At 43.8% G+C, this 18,526-nt stretch overlaps 1 protein-coding gene across 2 annotated transcripts in view; it reads left to right on the top strand.

Moving 5' to 3' along the window:
• Positions 1-18,526, top strand: part of si:ch211-212o1.2 (plasmanylethanolamine desaturase 1) — a 65,803-nt gene continuing 47,277 nt past the window's right edge. Inside the window, exon 1 of one of the 2 annotated variants that reach the window (XM_070550493.1) lies at positions 1-1,050. In XM_070550493.1, the coding sequence (XP_070406594.1) occupies positions 891-1,050 (160 nt within the window). In that variant the 5' untranslated portion in view covers positions 1-890. The remainder of the gene's footprint in view (positions 1,051-18,526) is intronic. The other variant, XM_070550494.1, reaches the window with a different exon arrangement.

The following is an 18,526-nucleotide window of genomic DNA, read 5'->3' as shown; positions in this document are numbered from 1 at the left end:
AAAATTTAAGAACAGTTTTATGGTTACATTTGTTTATAACATGTCTCACTTTTACCAAAGACTGTTTACGTGCCGCTAAAGGTTCTCAGTCATCTGGGTCCTGTTCTAGAAAATGTTTTGCTTCTCATCTGGAGATTTTTCAAGTCACCAAATATATAAAATAATAATAATAATCCTAAAATCTAACATAAAATAATAGCACTAGAGTAGGTTAAACCTCTATGTGGCAGCTGAACCTTTCAGTTTAGTAAAACTAACCAGAAAGGAACATAAAGAGTGAATTATGGATATAATTGCTTACAGGTTGGTTTTAACAGGATGAAATATTTTTATTGCTAAATGTTTGATCAGAAACAGCAACAGTTCTAGATAAAGTCCCTATCAATGGATTCTCCTAAAATTAGATTTCTGATGTTTTGTTGGGGTCAAAACCAGAAACCACGAATTAAAATTAATGCAGATTATTTGCGTTTAGAATAGAAATCCATTTGAGTTTAGGGGCTTCCGTAGATTTTCTGTTTTCATCCGCTTTCTGTGTGGTTGGTGAGATGCAGACGGTCCCTAACTCGCATCCCCGCTAGCTAAAGTCCGGCTGCTTCAAACGGAACCAAAACCCATAAAGTGGAGTTTATTGACTCAGAACTGGGTTAACAGAACCGTGCTCTCTGGTCCGAACTGGGCTAGTGGTGGGAACTGGGTCTGTGTGTCAGCGCAGCCCAGTTCCTGTGTTTCCGGTGGGGAGGCGGGGGGGTCCAGCTGCCAACAGCCTAATCAGCCTCACCATCTCCGCCGGAAGCCGGGACGCAGACCGAACCGACACCGGCCCCGGACCCGGTGGATGTCTGGTAGCTGAAAGCCGAAGCAGAGACGGAGAGCAGCGGGCAGGAGCCATGGCGGCGTCGCTTCTCTCCGAGACCGACATCAGGCACCGGTCCATGGCGGAGGAGGATCCGAACGGGAACGAGCACGGGGCGGCTGCACGCAGCGCGGTGCCTCGCTGGGGGCCGCAGCACGCCGGGGCTCGACAGCTGGCCCGGCTCTACTCTCCAGGTGAGACCGGTTGTTGATGTCGGTGTGTGTGTGGTTGTTTACAAACACAACAACAGCTGTTTTCATCCTGTGATGTCCAAACGGTTCTGATGGAGGCTGTCAGCTGTGGCAGGAGGACCGGAAGTTGACCGGAACCAGAGTCCGACCCAAACACGTCATCAGACTCATTCATAGTTTAGTAACGAACATGTAAAAGTTTAGTTCCATCCGGTTTCTTCACAAAGGTCCCTGTTCAGGCTGGGACATGTAGGACAGATTTGTGTTCATGTTTTATGTCCAAGTGTTCTTTGCTGGCCGTCCCTCATGCATGTCCTCATGTCCTCATGTCCTCATGTCCTCATGTCCTCATGTCCCAGGGTCTGAAGAGTTTAAATCCAGATCTCTGGCTCCGGGCTAAAACTAAAGTTCTTCATTTCTGTAAACAACCAAATCTTCTATTTATCATCATAATTTGTCTTTCTGTCTCTAAAGCCCAGAGATGTCTGTCCGCCAGACATGTGGACATGTTTTTATGTAACTAACTGCTTTTATGTTACGTGCATTTAAAGGTGCAGTATGTAAGAATATAATGAGAAATCTACAGTGAGAAAATCCCAAAAGAGTCTAGTTTCAGTCATTTTGGAAGAAGGTTCTACTGAAACATGTTTCATGTCCTCGCCTGTGAGCGCCTAACTTTTATGTCACGTTCAGCGCCGTGGGCTTCCGTAACGGCAGTGGAAGGTGCTATACAAATAAAAGTTGATTGATCCAGATGGCTGCGGGGATTATCAGTTTATCTTCTTTCAAAACAAAGGAAGGAGGGGCGTAACTACTGGTTACCATCTGTGAGGGGTTGGGGGGGGGGGTCACGTCTCCTGAGAGCTAATGCTGCAGCGCCGACGATTGTAGGTAAAAAGCTCCAGAGTTGTTTAAAGTGGTTGCAGTAACCACATTTTACCACATGATGTCAATTTTACTTCATTTCTACATAATGCACCTTTAACTGATTCTTGCCTGAACCTCAGAGTCCAGATGATGACCACATTTACATCTGATCTGGGTTCACGTCCATCTGGACGCTCAGTGGCATCACTTATAATAATAATAATAATAATAATAATAATAATAATAATAATAATAATAATGCTACTACTACTACTACTACAACAACTTATACTACTACTACTACTACTACTACTACTACTAATAATAATAATAATAAACATATTAGTGTTTTCCCCACAAACCAAAGTGGGATCCAAACAGGAAGTCAGGCTGCTGATTGACTTGTTGACTGCTGGGACTGAGACCCATTCTGGTTCTGACAGTTCTGACCCAATGGTATCAAGCTTGGCCAATCACAAATCACCTAAAAAAATAGGAAATCAAAGAACTTTTTTGACTGACTAGACATTTGTAATTACTCACATTTAAGATCTATTATTGCTGTCATGGACCAGCTCTTAGTGGCGATGCATTCATGGACTCTGAAAGATTTAGTGAAAATGAAAACGTGATGAACCTCATGCTGCTGATTATTGGTCCATTCCAGTCACCAGCTGGTGGTATTATCGGATATCTCGTATTTCTGGTTCAACATAATTTGCAGACATTTATTTCTAGGACCTTTCTATGTGCAGCTGCAGGGTTTTATGAGTTTCTCACGGGTGCTTCAAATCCTAAAAAATGTTAGAATTTTAATGTAGGAATTTTCAGGTTGGCATTTATTTTAAAAGGGACATGAAACAAACACAAAACCCTTTTTAGGAAGCTTCTACGTGCTGTTCAGGTATGTGAAAATCTTCAAACTCACCTTGAAAGTGCTTGACTATGATAATGACGAAGAACCGTGTGTGTTCTCGTGAGTGGGTGTTTCTGTATGACTGTGTGTTCATGGTCACGGATGTCCACGTGGACGCGCTTTGGCGCACCGAACCAAAGCAGGAAACAAAATCCGTTGTTTGCAGGTCGTCGAGGTGATGTCATGCAGGTTCTACCTCACCGTTAGAAACCTCAGATCATTGACGGACCTGTGACGTGACGTTGGCGCAAACGTACACTGATGCTCAGATGTCGCATCGTTCAGCTCTTGTGACTGTGCCAGCTTGTGCACACTTGAGCGTGCACGTGTAGAGCACATCTTCCTGTGGACGCTGCTCTTCATTGAGTGAAGACATCAGGACGTCCCAGTTCGCTGTTTCAAGTCTTTACCTAAAACTCCTGTTCTTCTTCTGACTCTTCCACGTGGATGATTCGCACTCGTTTACCCTCCCCGCTGCTGTTTAAAGTCTGGCCGATGGACAGGAACAGGAAGTCGGCAAACCGGAACATTCAGTAAATGGAGCCGTTTAGATGAACTGGTTTTGGACGGCAGACAGAGGAAACCAGTGTTTCCAGTTGTGCATCAAGCTGGTTTGAGCCACGCTTTGCCCGACCATCTGCCCCGCGTCTCGCTTGGCTGAGCATTTTAATTGCCTCTGGTTGAACCCTGCTGGCGACCTGTTGACACGTTCTAAAAACAGACCGCTGGTCGGAGAAAAGGAAGGGTTTTGTCACTGTGGTGCTTTAATGTGAGGGGACCTGGACCTGGACCTGGACTGGGCTTGATGCCAGCTCCTCACTCTAATCTGATTTTAGTAAAAAAAAATTTTTTAACCTTTTCAGCACGCAGCTCCTTACATAAAAACATTTTTACCTACTGAAGTCCGCCCAGATCAGCGGTCCCTATTTTTAGCTGCTTCTCCATTAATGGAGTTGGATCTCCGCTATTATTCACTACAATTACATTAGAGAGACAACCGCTGGCCTGCTTCTAACGTTACACAGAACACACACCTGGTATCTCAGCTTAATGAACTGGGTACAAGATGGTGAGAGTAAATAGGTCCAGGATGGGTGAACAGCGATAAAAGTAGCCTAAAACAAAAAGAGACACAAAGATGTGGGACCATCGCTGGTTTCAAGCAGGCTGAATGACACCAGAGATGTTTTAGGGAAAGTTTAACAATATAATATTTAACTTTTAATGCTGCTGTTCTATCCTGGAGTTAGTTAGCTCGATCAGCTGATCGACCCACACCTGTCTGTGGTGGATGGAGCCTGTAAAGACTGTGGGGGCTTGCCCGGGACCCATATTTCAGCTGTTTGTTTGAATACCTTGAGTTCCTTGAGGTCATTTGTGGGGTGAATTAGCTTGTAGCTTTTCCCTGTGGGGGTCGTGAGAGATCAGCACCTTAGTTTGATTTTGTTACCAAACAAGAGACTGATATGGGCCATTCCCATCTGTACCGGGTCGGCCCAGGCCGGGTAGCCCCAGTCGGCCCCAGCCTGGCCCGGTTGATTCCACACATCCTTGTCTTAAGCCCATGTGGGCTGATTCTACCCACCAATCAGAGGCTTGCTCTAATGGAAGGGGTGAATTTGCTGTCAGCAGTGGGTGTGTTGGCCCTGGTCGGCCTGAAGCAGACCCCCTCGAGAAGAGGGCTGAGAATGAGCCTTGGTTGGCCCGGAAAAATACCAGGCCACCCAGATATGTAAACAACCTACGCTACCCGGCCCGGGCCGACCCGGTACAGATGGGAATGGCCCAATAGAAATTCCTGATGGGGGGCCCAGTTTCCATAAACATCAAAAACAACCGATTCCTGTATACATCCTCCCACACGTTTATAAAGTGAATGAAAACAGGAATAAAACCACAAGCAGATAAAAAGCTAAAGATTCTTCTGTCAGATAAACTATTCTGCTCCTGACGGTTGTTTGGTGCTTCTGGAAGTCGAAGATGTTTCCCTAGAAGAACAGAAATCAGAAGCCCATAAACCTTCAGCTCCCTGCAGTAAACTTTACAGCTGAGGTTATTGTGCAGTGGCGTCTGTGTTGCATCACAACGCAGCTCCGTTCCAGGCTGTCTACCCAAAGCTGGCCTGCAGGCTAAGCCTCCTGTCCACTCAGCGGGATCAAGTGTCAGGACCCCACAAGTATAGGTGATCCTCTTAACCAGGAGTGGGGAACCCTGGTCCTCGAGGGCCGGTATCCTGCACGTCTTTGCTCCAACACTTCTGATTCAGTGGTTGGTTCACCTGTTCTGCAGCTCAGAGGAAACTCTGTTACAAGTGGCTATTTTTACATTTCACACCATGGTGTTAACTTAAATCTTAGCAGCAATGATTGATACAAGTCGTATTTTAAAAACTGTTTATTTCTTTGTCACTTGGTCCAAATGTTTGTCTGGTGTATTGGTTCCAGCTGGGGGGAGGAATGTTTGGTTCCACCTAAACAGGACGGAGAATATTCAGTCAGTTTTACCATGGGCAGTCACTCTTTGACAGTAATATGTTCTGTGTGTGGACTGTATTTTAAATAGGTAAATGAACCGAACTTACCTGTCTTCTCCAGGGTGTCCTGTTAAGGGTTTCCCCTGAAACATGGACACCATTTAAAAGGTTCTGGGAGGAGCCATGAGGCAGAGTGGGAAGGGGTGTTTGGGAATTGCATTTTGGATGCTTATGGTGTTAAAATGTTAATATTTGTGTTGCTGTGATGGCTTCGTATGGGTTTTTAGGATTTGATTATGTAGAAGGGAGTGTAACTATTAAAGATGCACTATCACATGGTTCAGTCCAGAGTACTGATGAGTTCCACAGTATAAAAGGCGCCATTGAACATCTGTACTGTGGTTGCTGGTCAGAGCTCTGCAAGTATGTGAGCACTGGTGTAAATAAAAATGGGAAACTACTCCATCCAAGACTCCTCTGCATCATTTGTGCTGCTCCGCCTCCTACCGCTACCCGGTCCAGTCTACACACCTGCTGATTGAAATCAGGTGTGATGATGCAGGGTTGAAACTAAAATATGCTGGATAGCGGCCCTTGATGGACCAGGGTTCCCCACCCCTGCTCTTAACCAGCTCAGTGGCCTAGTAGTAGAGTGTTCGCCCTGAGACTGGGAGATCAGGGTTCGATTCCTGGTCGGGTCATACCCAAGACTTAGAAAAAATGGGACCCAATGCCTCCCTGCTTGACACTCAGCATTAAGGGGTTGGATTGGGGGGGTTAAACCACCAAATGGTTCCCGAGCTCGGCTGTGTCTGCAGCTCACCGCTCCCCCAGGGGATGGGTCAAATGCGGAGAACAAATTTCGCACACACACCAGTGTGTGTGACAACTAATGGGACTTTAACTTTAACTTTAACTTTAACCATCAATCAGCGAATCAAAAGGCAGGAAAAGCAACCAGACTTCCTTTTGTCTCTTCCTGAAGACTTTTCACCGTCATCCAATCAGCTGCTTTGGTTCTGATTGTTTATCAATGGGTCGACCATCCTAAAAGGTTCCAACATGACCCGAATTCTCCATTAACCTGGTCACTGGGCCTGGTAATCATCTTCCTCTTATCAGATAGCGACAGCATTACAGCAGGTGGGTCCATCTGGTCTTCGCCTGGTCATGTGACCCGTTTCATCAGTAAAACAGAGGCCCTGAAGGAGAACAACCTGGTATGCATTACAGTGGTTTGTTTCATTTAAAGATCATTCATGTTTCCATACATCAGTATGGTGCACATTTTAGGACATCCTCAGCTCTTTGGTCCCAGACAGGAAAAGGCATCTTTTTCATTCATAAACCCGTCTGACTAAACGGCGTAGAAACAAAAGGTCTCAGAAGAAACCGCCGTCAGTCGCTGTTACACAATCAAGCTCTGCTGTACAGTTAAATATTAAAAAGTGGACGGGGTTCACGTGCCTCGACTCCACCTGACTAGACTCATTTATGTTTTTCTTCAGTGGAGAAATGAAAGATGAGCGTCGTTCAGTTAGAGAAAAGAAATGATGCATTTATTCTTCTCACGTGGTTTCACGTGGAATTAGTTTAAAAGCCAAGAACGTTTCTTTTCCCTAACAAGAGGATCCTCATGTTTCCATAAACTCCATTCATTTAGACTTTAGTCCTCGATAAAGCACGATCTTAACCAGTAAACGGCTCTGACTGTTGCTATCACCATAAACTTCTAAAACACACCTTAAGGAACCGCGGTTTTACCGGAGCTCCCTGCTTCTTTTGAGGAGAGCATCACTGTTTTGTTCATCATGGACCACGAGGCTTTTATCATGGCCGTGGAGAATCACAGCCTCATCGTCTCCATCATGGTTGTCATGGACAAGTCAAACACATTCCTGTGATCTCGTGGGTCCAGCTCTGAGGTTGGTGGTAGAGTGTTTCCATGGCAGTAGGGCTAGGTTTGGGTTTGATCTGTCTAAACAAAATCATCATGCTTGTGTACTCAGATGTAAGTACTTGTACTCTGGTATTGTGCCTCGCTTCTTGCTATCATGCACATTTGTTATTTAGGACAAAGTTAGAAGTCAGGACAAAGAGCAAGTCACCCCCCTACCAAATTCTTACTCAACTCTCACTTCCTGTTTGAAAAATGCAACAAGTGCTGTTGCCTAGAAGACCCAGAGGGCGGAGCCACCAACAAATACACACACACAGGCTCACAACGACATTGTGACATCATATGGTACCAGCTAACGTCCTAGGGTACCTCTTAGCCAATAGCGATGGCAGATTTAAATTCAAATGCAGTGCAGAATTTTACCTGAAAACGGCACAACACTGACAGTTTTAGGCAGAAAATTAACATTTTAACTAAAATGCACTAAAGTGCAAAACTATTGACTACACGTGTCTGCAGCACGATTAGACACACATTTATATAGTTTATCAGAAAAATAAGTTGATTTGGGGGTGACTTGCTCTTTCAATATCAAAGTCAAATTTATTTGAGGGTCAAGAGATTGAATCAGAATCCACTGAAGATGCAGGATTTTTGTTCTTTTCCTTTCATCAAAGGTACATTTTTGTTGTTTTAAGAATGGTTTTGAAGATAATTTTTGACGGGTACAAGAGTTTATAAGTTGTGTTGTAAATGTAAGAGTATTGTGAACTTATTTGACTAAATGGTGTTTATTTCTCTTCTTCTTTTCTATTTTGCGTAAAATTGTACAGATTTGTGTTAAAGGGGCAGATTAAGTAGTTTAATTTGTTAAAAAGGTCAGGCATAAATAGAAGCGTGTTGCTTCGGCCTGAGCCTTTTCAGTCACTTTAAATGTAATGTGTTATTGATTATATTATTAATTCAGTTCAATTCAAAAATACTTTATTAATCCCAGAGGGAAATTGATTGCTGTAGTAGCTCAGAATAATAATAATCAAGTCATCAAAGAGTTGTTGTATATTACAATGGCTGTTGGCAGGAAGGATCTCCAGTAGCGCTCAGTGTTGCAGCCAAACTGAAGAACCCTCTGACTGAAGACACTCTTCCGTTGTCGGACAGTCTTGTGAAGAGAACGCTCAGGGTTGTCCATCATTTTCTTGATTCTCTGGAGAATCCTTCTTTGCATTATCTCCTCCAGCGGTTCCACATTCGTCCCCAGAACAGAACCAGCCTTCGTTATTAGGCTGTTGAGCCTTTTCAGGTCCCTGCTTCTAATGCTGACCAGCACCTGATTTATCATTGCCCATTATGATCGATGGAAGAGATGGTTTGAATTTCCTCTTTCTCTGTCTCCATTTTGCTCCCGCTCTGCACCCACGCTTCTTGCGTTTCAGCTCATTTGGGATTTGTGGCTTCAGTTGAGGTATTATTTCAACCTTTCCAATGTTAATCAGCTGCTCCCGATTGTAAACCAGCTTGTTACCATGGACTTGTAGAAGATCTGCAGCATCTTGCTACAGACACTGAAGGACCTAAGCGTCCTCAAGAAGTGCAGTCTGCTGTGTCCCTTCTTGTAAACAGCTTCGCTGTTCTTTCTCCAGTCCAGTCTGTTGTCCAGGTGAACTCCAAGGTATTTGTATTCCTCAACCACCTCCACTTCTTCTCCCATGATGGAAACAGTGTTTGACTCCACCCGGTTTCTTCTGAAGTCTAAAATCATCTCCTTTGTTTTGTTCACATTCAAGGTCAGATGATTGTTTCCACACCATGCCACAAAGCGCTCCACCAGCTCTCTGTACTCAGCTTCCTGTCCATCTCTGATACACCCGACAACTGCAGAGTCATCTGAGTATTTCTGTAGATGACAGGTCTCTGATTTCAGGGTATCCGCGGGTCCTTAAAAAGTCTTAAAAAGTCTTAAATTTGCTTTTCCAAATTTAAGGCCTTAAAAATCCTTAGAAATTACTAATAATCCTTAAATACGGTTTCCAAAGGTCTTAAATTACCAAAGACCCAATAAACAAGATTATTTTATTTCAATTTTCATGAATTTCTAGATAGTGTTCAGCATTTTTTGTGTACGATGTTGGCGTAAGCGGAACCATACACATTCAGTTGGTTATGAAAGGGGGCTTTTTTAGATGAGCACATTAGCTATTTAAGCTAGTGGGAGATTGCGCCATGGGGACGTGCAACTTTTATGGTAACTGGATGGCTAATCCCACGTTCGCAACGTGGTTAGCACCAGTTCCGGGCAAGAGCTGGAAATTATAGTTTAAATTTAATTAAAAAAATAGCTTAAATTTGGTCAAAGTGGCCTTAAAAAGGTCTTTAAAAAGTCTTAAATTTGGCTCCCTTAAACCTGCAGATACCCTGGATTTGTACTGGAAGTCTGAGGTGTACAGGGTGAAAAGGAATGGTGAGAGTACAGTCCCCTGTGGTGCTCCAATATTACTGATCGCCTGGTTTGATGTGCAGTTCTTCAGCCTCACAAACTGTGGTCTGTTTGTCAGGTAGTCTTTAATCCAGGCGATGGTTGAGGCCCCCACCTGTGTCTTCTGGAGTTTCTGGCAAAGTACATCAGGCTGGATTGTGTTAAATGCACTGGAGAAATCAAAGAACATGACCCTCACAGTGCTGCCCGCTTTGCTCAGATGACAGTGGGTTGGTTGAAGCAGCTGGATGATGGCATCTTCAACTCCAACTCCATGGCGATAAGCAAACTGCAGCGGGTCCTGATATGTTCTAGTTTGCTTATTCAGGTGGACCAACAGGAGTCTCTCCAGGACCTTCATGATTTGGGATTATTATGTTTTGACTGAATAAATTCAAATTCAATTGAAAGTAAATAAATAAAACGGTCTTTTACTCAGCACCTCTTAAGATAAAAATCACAAGAACAAAAATATATAAAAGATTTAAAAAATATAGTTAAAATGACCAAAAAAGTGTGATTAACACGTGTGAGGGAGGGAAAGAGGATGCTGGGAAAAGCTGAATTGGTAGAAAAAAGTAGCTACCCGGTTGTACTGATGAAGGGTAACAGCGTCTGTCGGCTCCATTCAGGCAGATATAAGATGCAGGGTCCTGGAGGGCAGGGGTATTGGTTTTCTGCTTGAAATCTAGCTCTACATGTGTGGGTTTGTGCTACCACCAGGTGAATCTCCTGATAATCTAGAAAATTTCCTCATTTTAGCCGAAGGACACAGCAGGCTGCGAGTGGAAGATATGCTCAGCGACGCTAACAATGCTGCCGAGCCATTTTATGGAAACTTGAAAGCAAAAATGTTCCCCACATGCTGACAAGTGTCTGTTTAAAGTAAAATAAACAGCTAAAATTCAAAATGTCAAAGTGTCCATTTAAGCGAGCGCCACGCTGTTACGCGCTTAGTTGTTTGGGCTCGGTTCAGAGCTGGTAGGAGGTAAATCTAAATAGCAGTTTGGCTTGTTAGAGTTTGGAGAAGTTAGATGAGGCATTGGCGACGCTCCATAGAGCCAAACATGGGCTCATTACAGCAAAGCAAGGATGGACAAACAGCTGGACGCATCCCCCTCTCCCACCGTTTCTCTGCTTTTCCATTCCTCCCACCCTCATCTCCTCCGTCCTCCCTCATGTGCTAAGTGTCACGGCCCAGTGCCTCCCTCTCCTCCTCTGGATTTACAAGACGTCTTTGTCTTTTCTCACGAGCACGGGTTTGTGTCCCTCCGTTTGTTGACTTTGTGTTTCTGTTAACTTTACAGCAGGAATGAGCCAAATTATTGATGTTCCTTCATTTGAGATGGATCGTCGTGGTTTAATGGACATGTAGGTTCACAGGTTGCGTTTTCTTCCATGATGTCACTGAACGCAGCATTCAGCCACTTTAGATCCCTAGTTTCTGACTGGCCAGAACCTGGACCCATCAGGAACTTTCGACCAGAGCCGGGTCCACTTGAACCCGATGTGTCTGTTTTATCACGCAGCTTCGTGGAGACGGCAGCACCACTCTCACTTCCTGTTTTAAAGCATTTATGTCTATAATCCTAATAACTTAAAACGGCGTTCAAGTTAAGTTAACGGATATCATCGGTGCTGCGTCTGCAGTGATGCGGGCGTTGTACCGGTCTGTCGTGGTGAAGAGAGCTGAGTCAGAAGGTGAAGCTCTGGATTTACCGGCCGATCTACGTTCCTACCCTCACCTATGGTCACGCGCTGTGTGTGAGTGAAAGAACGAGATTGTGGATACAAGCGGCCAAAATGAGTTTTCTCCGCAGGGTGGCTGGGCTCTCCCTTAGAGATAGGGTGGAAAGCTCGGTCATCCGGGAGGGGCTCGGAGTAGAGAGGAGCCAGTTGAGGTGGCTCGGGCATCTGGTCAGGATGCGGCCTGGAGACCTCCCTGGTGAGGTTTTCCAGGCACGTCCAGCCGGGAGGAGACCTAAGGGAAGACCCAGGGCACTTTGGAGGGACTATGTCTTTCGGCTGGCCAGGGAACGCCTTGGGATTCCCCTGGAGGAGCTGGCCCAAGTGGCTGGGGAGAGGGAAGTCTGGGCCTCCCTCGTTAGGCTGCTGCCCCCGCAACCCGACCCTGGATAAGCAGAGTAGGATGGATGGATCACTGATGTCTAATAATCCAGATTTTAATCCAGATCACTCACAGCACAGATTAAAATAATTTTAGACAACTTTCAGTAGAGATGAACAGAAGATACAAATAAATGATGAGAGCTAAATGTAATTTATTTTTTATTTAATCGTCTCTTCGTAGCAAAACTTTATTTCTTAAATCACAACCTTTAATTTTGTGGTAAAGAATGAATCCCAAATTAGAAAGTTTAGGCAGAATGAGCATACATTTAATAAAAAGGTCAAATAATAAAATAATCAATAACAAGAATTATTTTATTAAAATGAATAAAAGCAGGAATTGGATAAAACCACAGAAGGAGTGTAACTGCAGCGTTCGGCTAATGAACCCCGCGTGACCCTGATTCCGATCGATCAGAGGGTCTTGGTTTGGTCCTGATCCCAGATTCTTGTTTGGGATTGAGAAAGTCCTGTATTTTCTGTATTGATGAGCAGACCGCTCCTGCGTTCGACTCGGGCCACCCTGTAGGCAGGATGAATGTCCGAGATCTCCCAGTGAAACAGATCTTCAGCCTCCTCTCCCAGCTCACGTAGCTGCTGCTCTCACCAACTCTTCTAATAAAACATTTAATTTCAGTGATTCCGACTAAAACAGCTCAACCAAAGCTGGCTTCAACTTTAAAACTGTTTGTTTCTTATGTTTAGAAAACCACGCTGAAGCGGCATCAGGAAGCCGTAGGGGGTTTAGAAGTGGTCAGACAGTCCATTACCGCAGTATTACTACCGAGCGAGGCGGAAAGAATGCCGCAAAATTCCTGCACCGCCATGCTGGCGTGGCGTCTTTATAAGACACATCGTTGCGGTAATATTTCCGCCTACTTGCCGGAACGGTGTGTCTTGTAAAAAGGGCTGGAGCTTCTGATCTCAGTCGCACACGGAGGCTGTGAACTCCTGACCCCCTGGGCCACAGAGGTCAAAGATAAGGAATAATTAGTGTGTTGGGCCCTGAGTGTCACATGGGGCTGTCCTTGGCTGTGACCTCTGTGTGTGTTCATGTGACCTCTGAATCTGCTCCCTCTAAAACCTTCAGACTGAGTTTTTCTTCTGCTTTAGGGAGTTTTCTGAAACACGGAGCTGCAAGAAGTCAAACTTTGCTGCATAAAGGCCAAATCCAGATGTAGGTTTCACCTGCACACAAGGGCCTCACTTAGGCTTTTAGACTGGTGGGGACAGTCATTTATTTACACACACGCACGCACGCACGCACGCACGCACACACACACACACACACACACAAAGAGCTCCGGACGTCACGTGACTCTCAGAGAGTAGACGCCATGCTGGCAGGCAACAAATGTAAACAAAATGAACGGGATCGGCTTGGATTTTACTTCGTCGGAGTTTACTTCACTCTTTAAAGCCAAAGAAATCGTTTTATATAGTCAGAAATTAAATAGACTAAACATCTCTGACCCTTACCGTGCCCCTGGGATATTTTTAAAAAATGCAAGAAGCTGTCGAAGCGGACTTCTTACCGGACCTGGCCGGGGAACGCCTTGGGATTCCCCCGGAGGAGCCGGCCCAAGTGGCTGGGGAGAGGGAAGTCTGGGCCTCTCGACGCTACTGCCCCCGTAACCCGACTCCAGATAAGCAGATGAAAACGGATGGATGAACGGACAAATAACAGATTTACACGTAAGTAGTTTAAATAGAGTGCTGTGCTGTTTGAATGTATAAACTGAATGCCAAGAGAAATCACTAGTCAGATTTTTTTCCGTGAACAAAATAAATATGTCAGGCAGGAGCATCTCAGGATCTGTCTGAGAACAGTCTCGGTGAGACAGATAATAGCAATCCAAAGTGCTTTTCATGTGTGATCTGACAATTGATCAACCATTGCTTAAAAATTAAATACAGCTTAGCCGGTTAATTGCTGTGATCATAAAACACGTAAACGGCAGAACTCACGAGGCAACGTTTTACGTGACGTTTACTTGCTGCTATGAGTAATAAGACAGAAAAAGCCCCACCAAAATAAGTTCAGGAAGCCCACTAAGAATCGTAATAAAAGCATTTAAAATAAATACCGTACACAGTTGAGGAAACGTTGGTTTAAGTACCTGATATGAAGTGGTCGCTGCATAAGCGAAAACCTTTACTCTCGGGATCCCACAGCTTCATTTTAGCCCGGTCACTAGCGCGTTTATTACAATGATCCAATATTTGCGGCATTCTGGATCTTGGGGAATCCTGTAGAAGGCTCGTTCCTTATGTCGTCCGCGTCTGTTCTGCTTCCTGGGGCACAACAGGAATCTACCATATTTCCTGTTTGATTGAGTTTTCTGACAATAACAAATAGTCCAGCTGCCGGCTTCTGCCTGCCAATATGGCGCCGTTTCGATTTGAACTGTTGCATGCCAGGAGACGTGACGTCAACTCCCGGAGCTCTATATGTATGTGTATATATGTATATTGTTACGTCCCTCAGCTTGCTAGGAGTGATGTGTAGGAGGGAGTAAAAGATGGTGTGTAGGTGAAATAATAACAGAGTAATTGTGTCACCAACAAAGGATTTTTATTAACAAAGGGAGCCTAAAAAGGGAAAAAGGTTAACAAAAAGCGCCAAGCCAAAAGGGCTGGGAGGAGGAAAACTAAAATACTCAATATATACAAAAATATTAAACACTAAACTCAAAATATGTACAAATCCTAAACAAGAGATGTCCTGTTAAGCAGAGACGCTCAGTGGAAATCCGAAAGGGGGAGTCGAAGGCCAGTCCAAAGTCAAAGTTATCTGAAATCCTAATTATCAAGAGTAAACCACTAAATCACCGAAAGATCAAGAAGCAACCCACACACAAGCACACGAGGAGAAGAGAGAAGTCTGAACACTTCCCTGTACCTTCTCCCCGTCTGAGAGCAAGAGAGCAGCTTTTAACAGCTGCTCAGGTGATTATCAAATTGCACACAGCTGAGCACCGGGAGACAGATGAGGCAGAAGCCACTGAGTCCATCTTGTGGCCGAAAAGGGGCACTGCACGTAACAATATGTATGTACATATATACATATATATATATATATATATATATATATATATATATATATATATATATATATATATATGTATATATATATATATATATATATGTATATATATATATATATGTATATATATATATATATATATGTATATATATATATATATGTATATATATATATATATATGTATATATATGTATATATATATATATGTATATGTATATGCATATATATATATGTATATGTGTATGTATATATATATGTATATATATATATATATGTATATGTATATATATATATGTATATGTATATATATATATGTATATATATATGTATATGTATATATATATGTATATGTATATATATATATATATGTATGTATGTATATGTATATATATATATATATATATATATATATATATATATATATATATATGAGTATTTGTTTGATGTTTAATTACAATAATCAGAGCTTCATTCAATAATAAAAAATTAAAACAGACGGTGAAACTCTAGGATTTGAAAATCCTGACAGATCTACGTCACACTGTCGCTTAACATTCATGGACTCACCCATCTTGACTCACGACAGGGAAGGCTGTTGTTGGTTTAGCGTCCAGGAAACAGCAGAGAATGTTTCGTCTAGTAGAAGCTAACTGTTAGCATTAGCAACTCCACCACACGGCAGAACTCCTCCGGGCTTGTGTTATTTGTGGAGATAAAACATCAACGTTGCTGTTAGCCAATCAGAGAAGAGGTGTCAGTAAATAAGACTCCAGATCCTGTCGTGATAAGCTTTCCTCTGAAGAAACATTCTCGTAGTTTCTTAAACAAGTGCACCGGAGCTTTGTTTCCCCCCTGAGTAAAACTTACTAGACACACACACTATAAATATGAATTTACCATAAACTTTATAATATATTATAATTATTATATTTAACATACTTGAATGTAGTTATATTATAATATAATTATCATCATTGTCATTTATATTATAAATATATTTAACATTTAAATGTAGTTTATTACATTTAACACAGTTAACTGTAGTTTATATTATAATCATTATATTGAGCATCTACTCATAGGTGTGTGTGGCTTTTACCATCACAGACTAGATTTTAGACACAACAGCGTTCCTAACAATGGTGCATGTTAATCCAGAGAACAGCCCTCAAAGGTGGAGAGTCCTCCTGGGAGCTCCCTAGTCCCCAATTACCCCCAAGCAGCCCCCAGAACAGTTCGGTCCGAAAGCGTCTGCAGGTGTCAAAGTGCATCCAGTGCTCCTGGCCACGTTGGCCCGAGAGAGTTTAAAGTCCCATTGGGATAAAATAACATAAAACCTGGATTAAAGCGACTCATTTGAATAATAAAATCTGAGTATTTCACAACATTTAGTCTGTTTGAACAGGAAGTGGCTGAAGAACACAATTTAAACCAATCTACATCTAGGATAGATAAATATTAGAGTTTTATGATTTCAATTATTTATAACAACCACAAAAAACAATTCTACCTACATATGGATGCTACACACACACACACACACACACACACACACACACACACACACACACACACACACACACACACACACACACACACACACACACACACACACACACACACACACACACACACACACACACACACACACACACAGAGAGAGACAGACAGACAGACAGTATCTCTTTGGCTGCAGGCGAAGCTTCCAGGCAGGATTTCACTGCTGACCTTGACCAACAGCAGAGATGAGCTGGAAATGTGTGTGTGTAATTATCCTTATGAGGGCTGCAGATAAATCTGGTGGTGGTAGAAAACCCAGGAGATGAGGGGATGGAGTGCACACCCTCCACAAAGGAACATGAGATCTGTCTATCCGTGTGTGAGAGAGAGAGAGAGAGAGAGAGAATTTGAGGGGGCACACGTATACTCCCTCTAATGTGGGTTAAAAGTGTGTGTTTGGATATTAATGTATCTGTTTGTCTTTTTGCATGTGTGTGTGCCATGGTGCAGCTATGTGTGTGTGTCTGTTTGTGTGTGTGTGTGTGTGTGCATGGTGCAGTTATGTGTGTGTGTCTGTTTGTGTGTGTGTGTGTGTGTGTGTGTGCATGGTGCAGCTATGTGTGTGTGTCTGTTTGTGTGTGTGTGTGTGTGTGTACCATGGTGCAGCTATGTGTGTGTGTCTGTTTGTGTGTGTGTGTGTGTGTGTACCATGGTGCAGCTATGTGTGTGTGTCTGTTTGTGTGTGTGTGTGTGTCTGTGTGTGTGTGTGCATGGTGCAGCTATGTGTGTGTGTGTGTCTGTTTGTATGTGTGTGTACCATGGTGCAGCTGTGTGTGTGTGTGTCTGTGTGTGTGTACCATGGTGCGGCTGTGTGTGTGTCTGTGTGTGTACCATGGTGTAGCTATATGTGTGTGTGTACCATGGTGCAGCTATGCGTGTGTGTGTGCATGGTGCAGCTATGTGTGTGTGTGTGTCTGTTTGTATGTGTGTGTACCATGGTGCAGCTGTGTGTGTGTGTGTCTGTGTGTGTGTACCATGGTGCGGCTGTGTGTGTGTGTGTGTGTGCACCATGGTCGATACAGAATCTCATTCCTCTCTTTGTTGCAGTTGAATCTTCGGGGTAATGGATTTATTAAGTTTGTCTTGCAGGACTGCGTCCTCACGGAGACAAACATATTGTGTTTGTGCCGGAGTGTGTGTCCTTTCTTCTTTTCTGGTGTGTGTACTTTGCATTGATGTTGTGTGCGTGTGTGTTTGGCTGTGTTGTGTACTGTTGTTGTGTGTGTCCCAGGTTCTGGCGTCCGCTGAGATCAGATGAAAGGAAAGAGTCCTGCGACTGATCCACTCCTCCTGAACGAGGGAATTCAAACCCCCCGTCTTCACCCCCATGTTTCCGTGCCTCTGTCATTTTCCCTCAGTGCCTCTCTCGCTGTCTCCCCCTTTTATTCTTTTTCTCTCTGAACATGTGACCCACTTTCACCACCCACATCTCTCTGTCTCCCCCACTTTACTCCCCCTTTAAGTCCCATCTGAGGACAGTCTTCTGAGAGCCAACCAGGAGGGGGGACAGGAAGGCAGACGGAGCATTAAACGAGTTCTGCTGGTACATACAGTACGCCCTGCTGTGATTGGCTGCCTAATGTGTTAGCGGTCTATACAGCAGAGCGAACAAGTGTTTGTAATGGGTCGTGTCTCAGAGACAGTCTGTAGGCGATGGGACAATGAAAGGACGTGTAAGAAAGACGTGCTGGAGGTGTGCTGGCGGCTGACTGACTCTTTGAGCTGCTGTCAGGCGGAGAGGGTCCCTCTTTGTCGGAGACTCCGTTGGGGGGGATCAGGGTGAGCTTGGCTGCTCACTTCTTCTCTGGTGCTTTTGTGTTCCTGCCTTTGGTTTTTGTCTCTCACTCGTGTTTCATCGGATTGTAAAAATCAAAAGACTTTTTTGTCTTCAGTTAAACTAAATGTAAACATTTATCTTGATGAATGAAAGTAGTTCAGGGTGGTGAGAAGTCCTGCTTGTGGTGGATTTGGTGACTTTTGGGTGATAGGAACTCAAATCGGTATCACCATATATGGAGCGGCTCACCTCAGTAGCGATAAATGGACGACGACAGTCCGCATAGCGACAGGTAACGGTGGCCGTTGAAGATTTGGTTATTTCCCACAGAAAC

Source organism: Nothobranchius furzeri, chromosome 4, assembly GCF_043380555.1.
Source record: "Nothobranchius furzeri strain GRZ-AD chromosome 4, NfurGRZ-RIMD1, whole genome shotgun sequence".
Classification (NCBI taxonomy): domain Eukaryota; kingdom Metazoa; phylum Chordata; class Actinopteri; order Cyprinodontiformes; family Nothobranchiidae; genus Nothobranchius; species Nothobranchius furzeri.
Note: the sequence above shows the minus strand (reverse complement) of the source record. Positions and strands in the feature narration are given on the sequence as shown.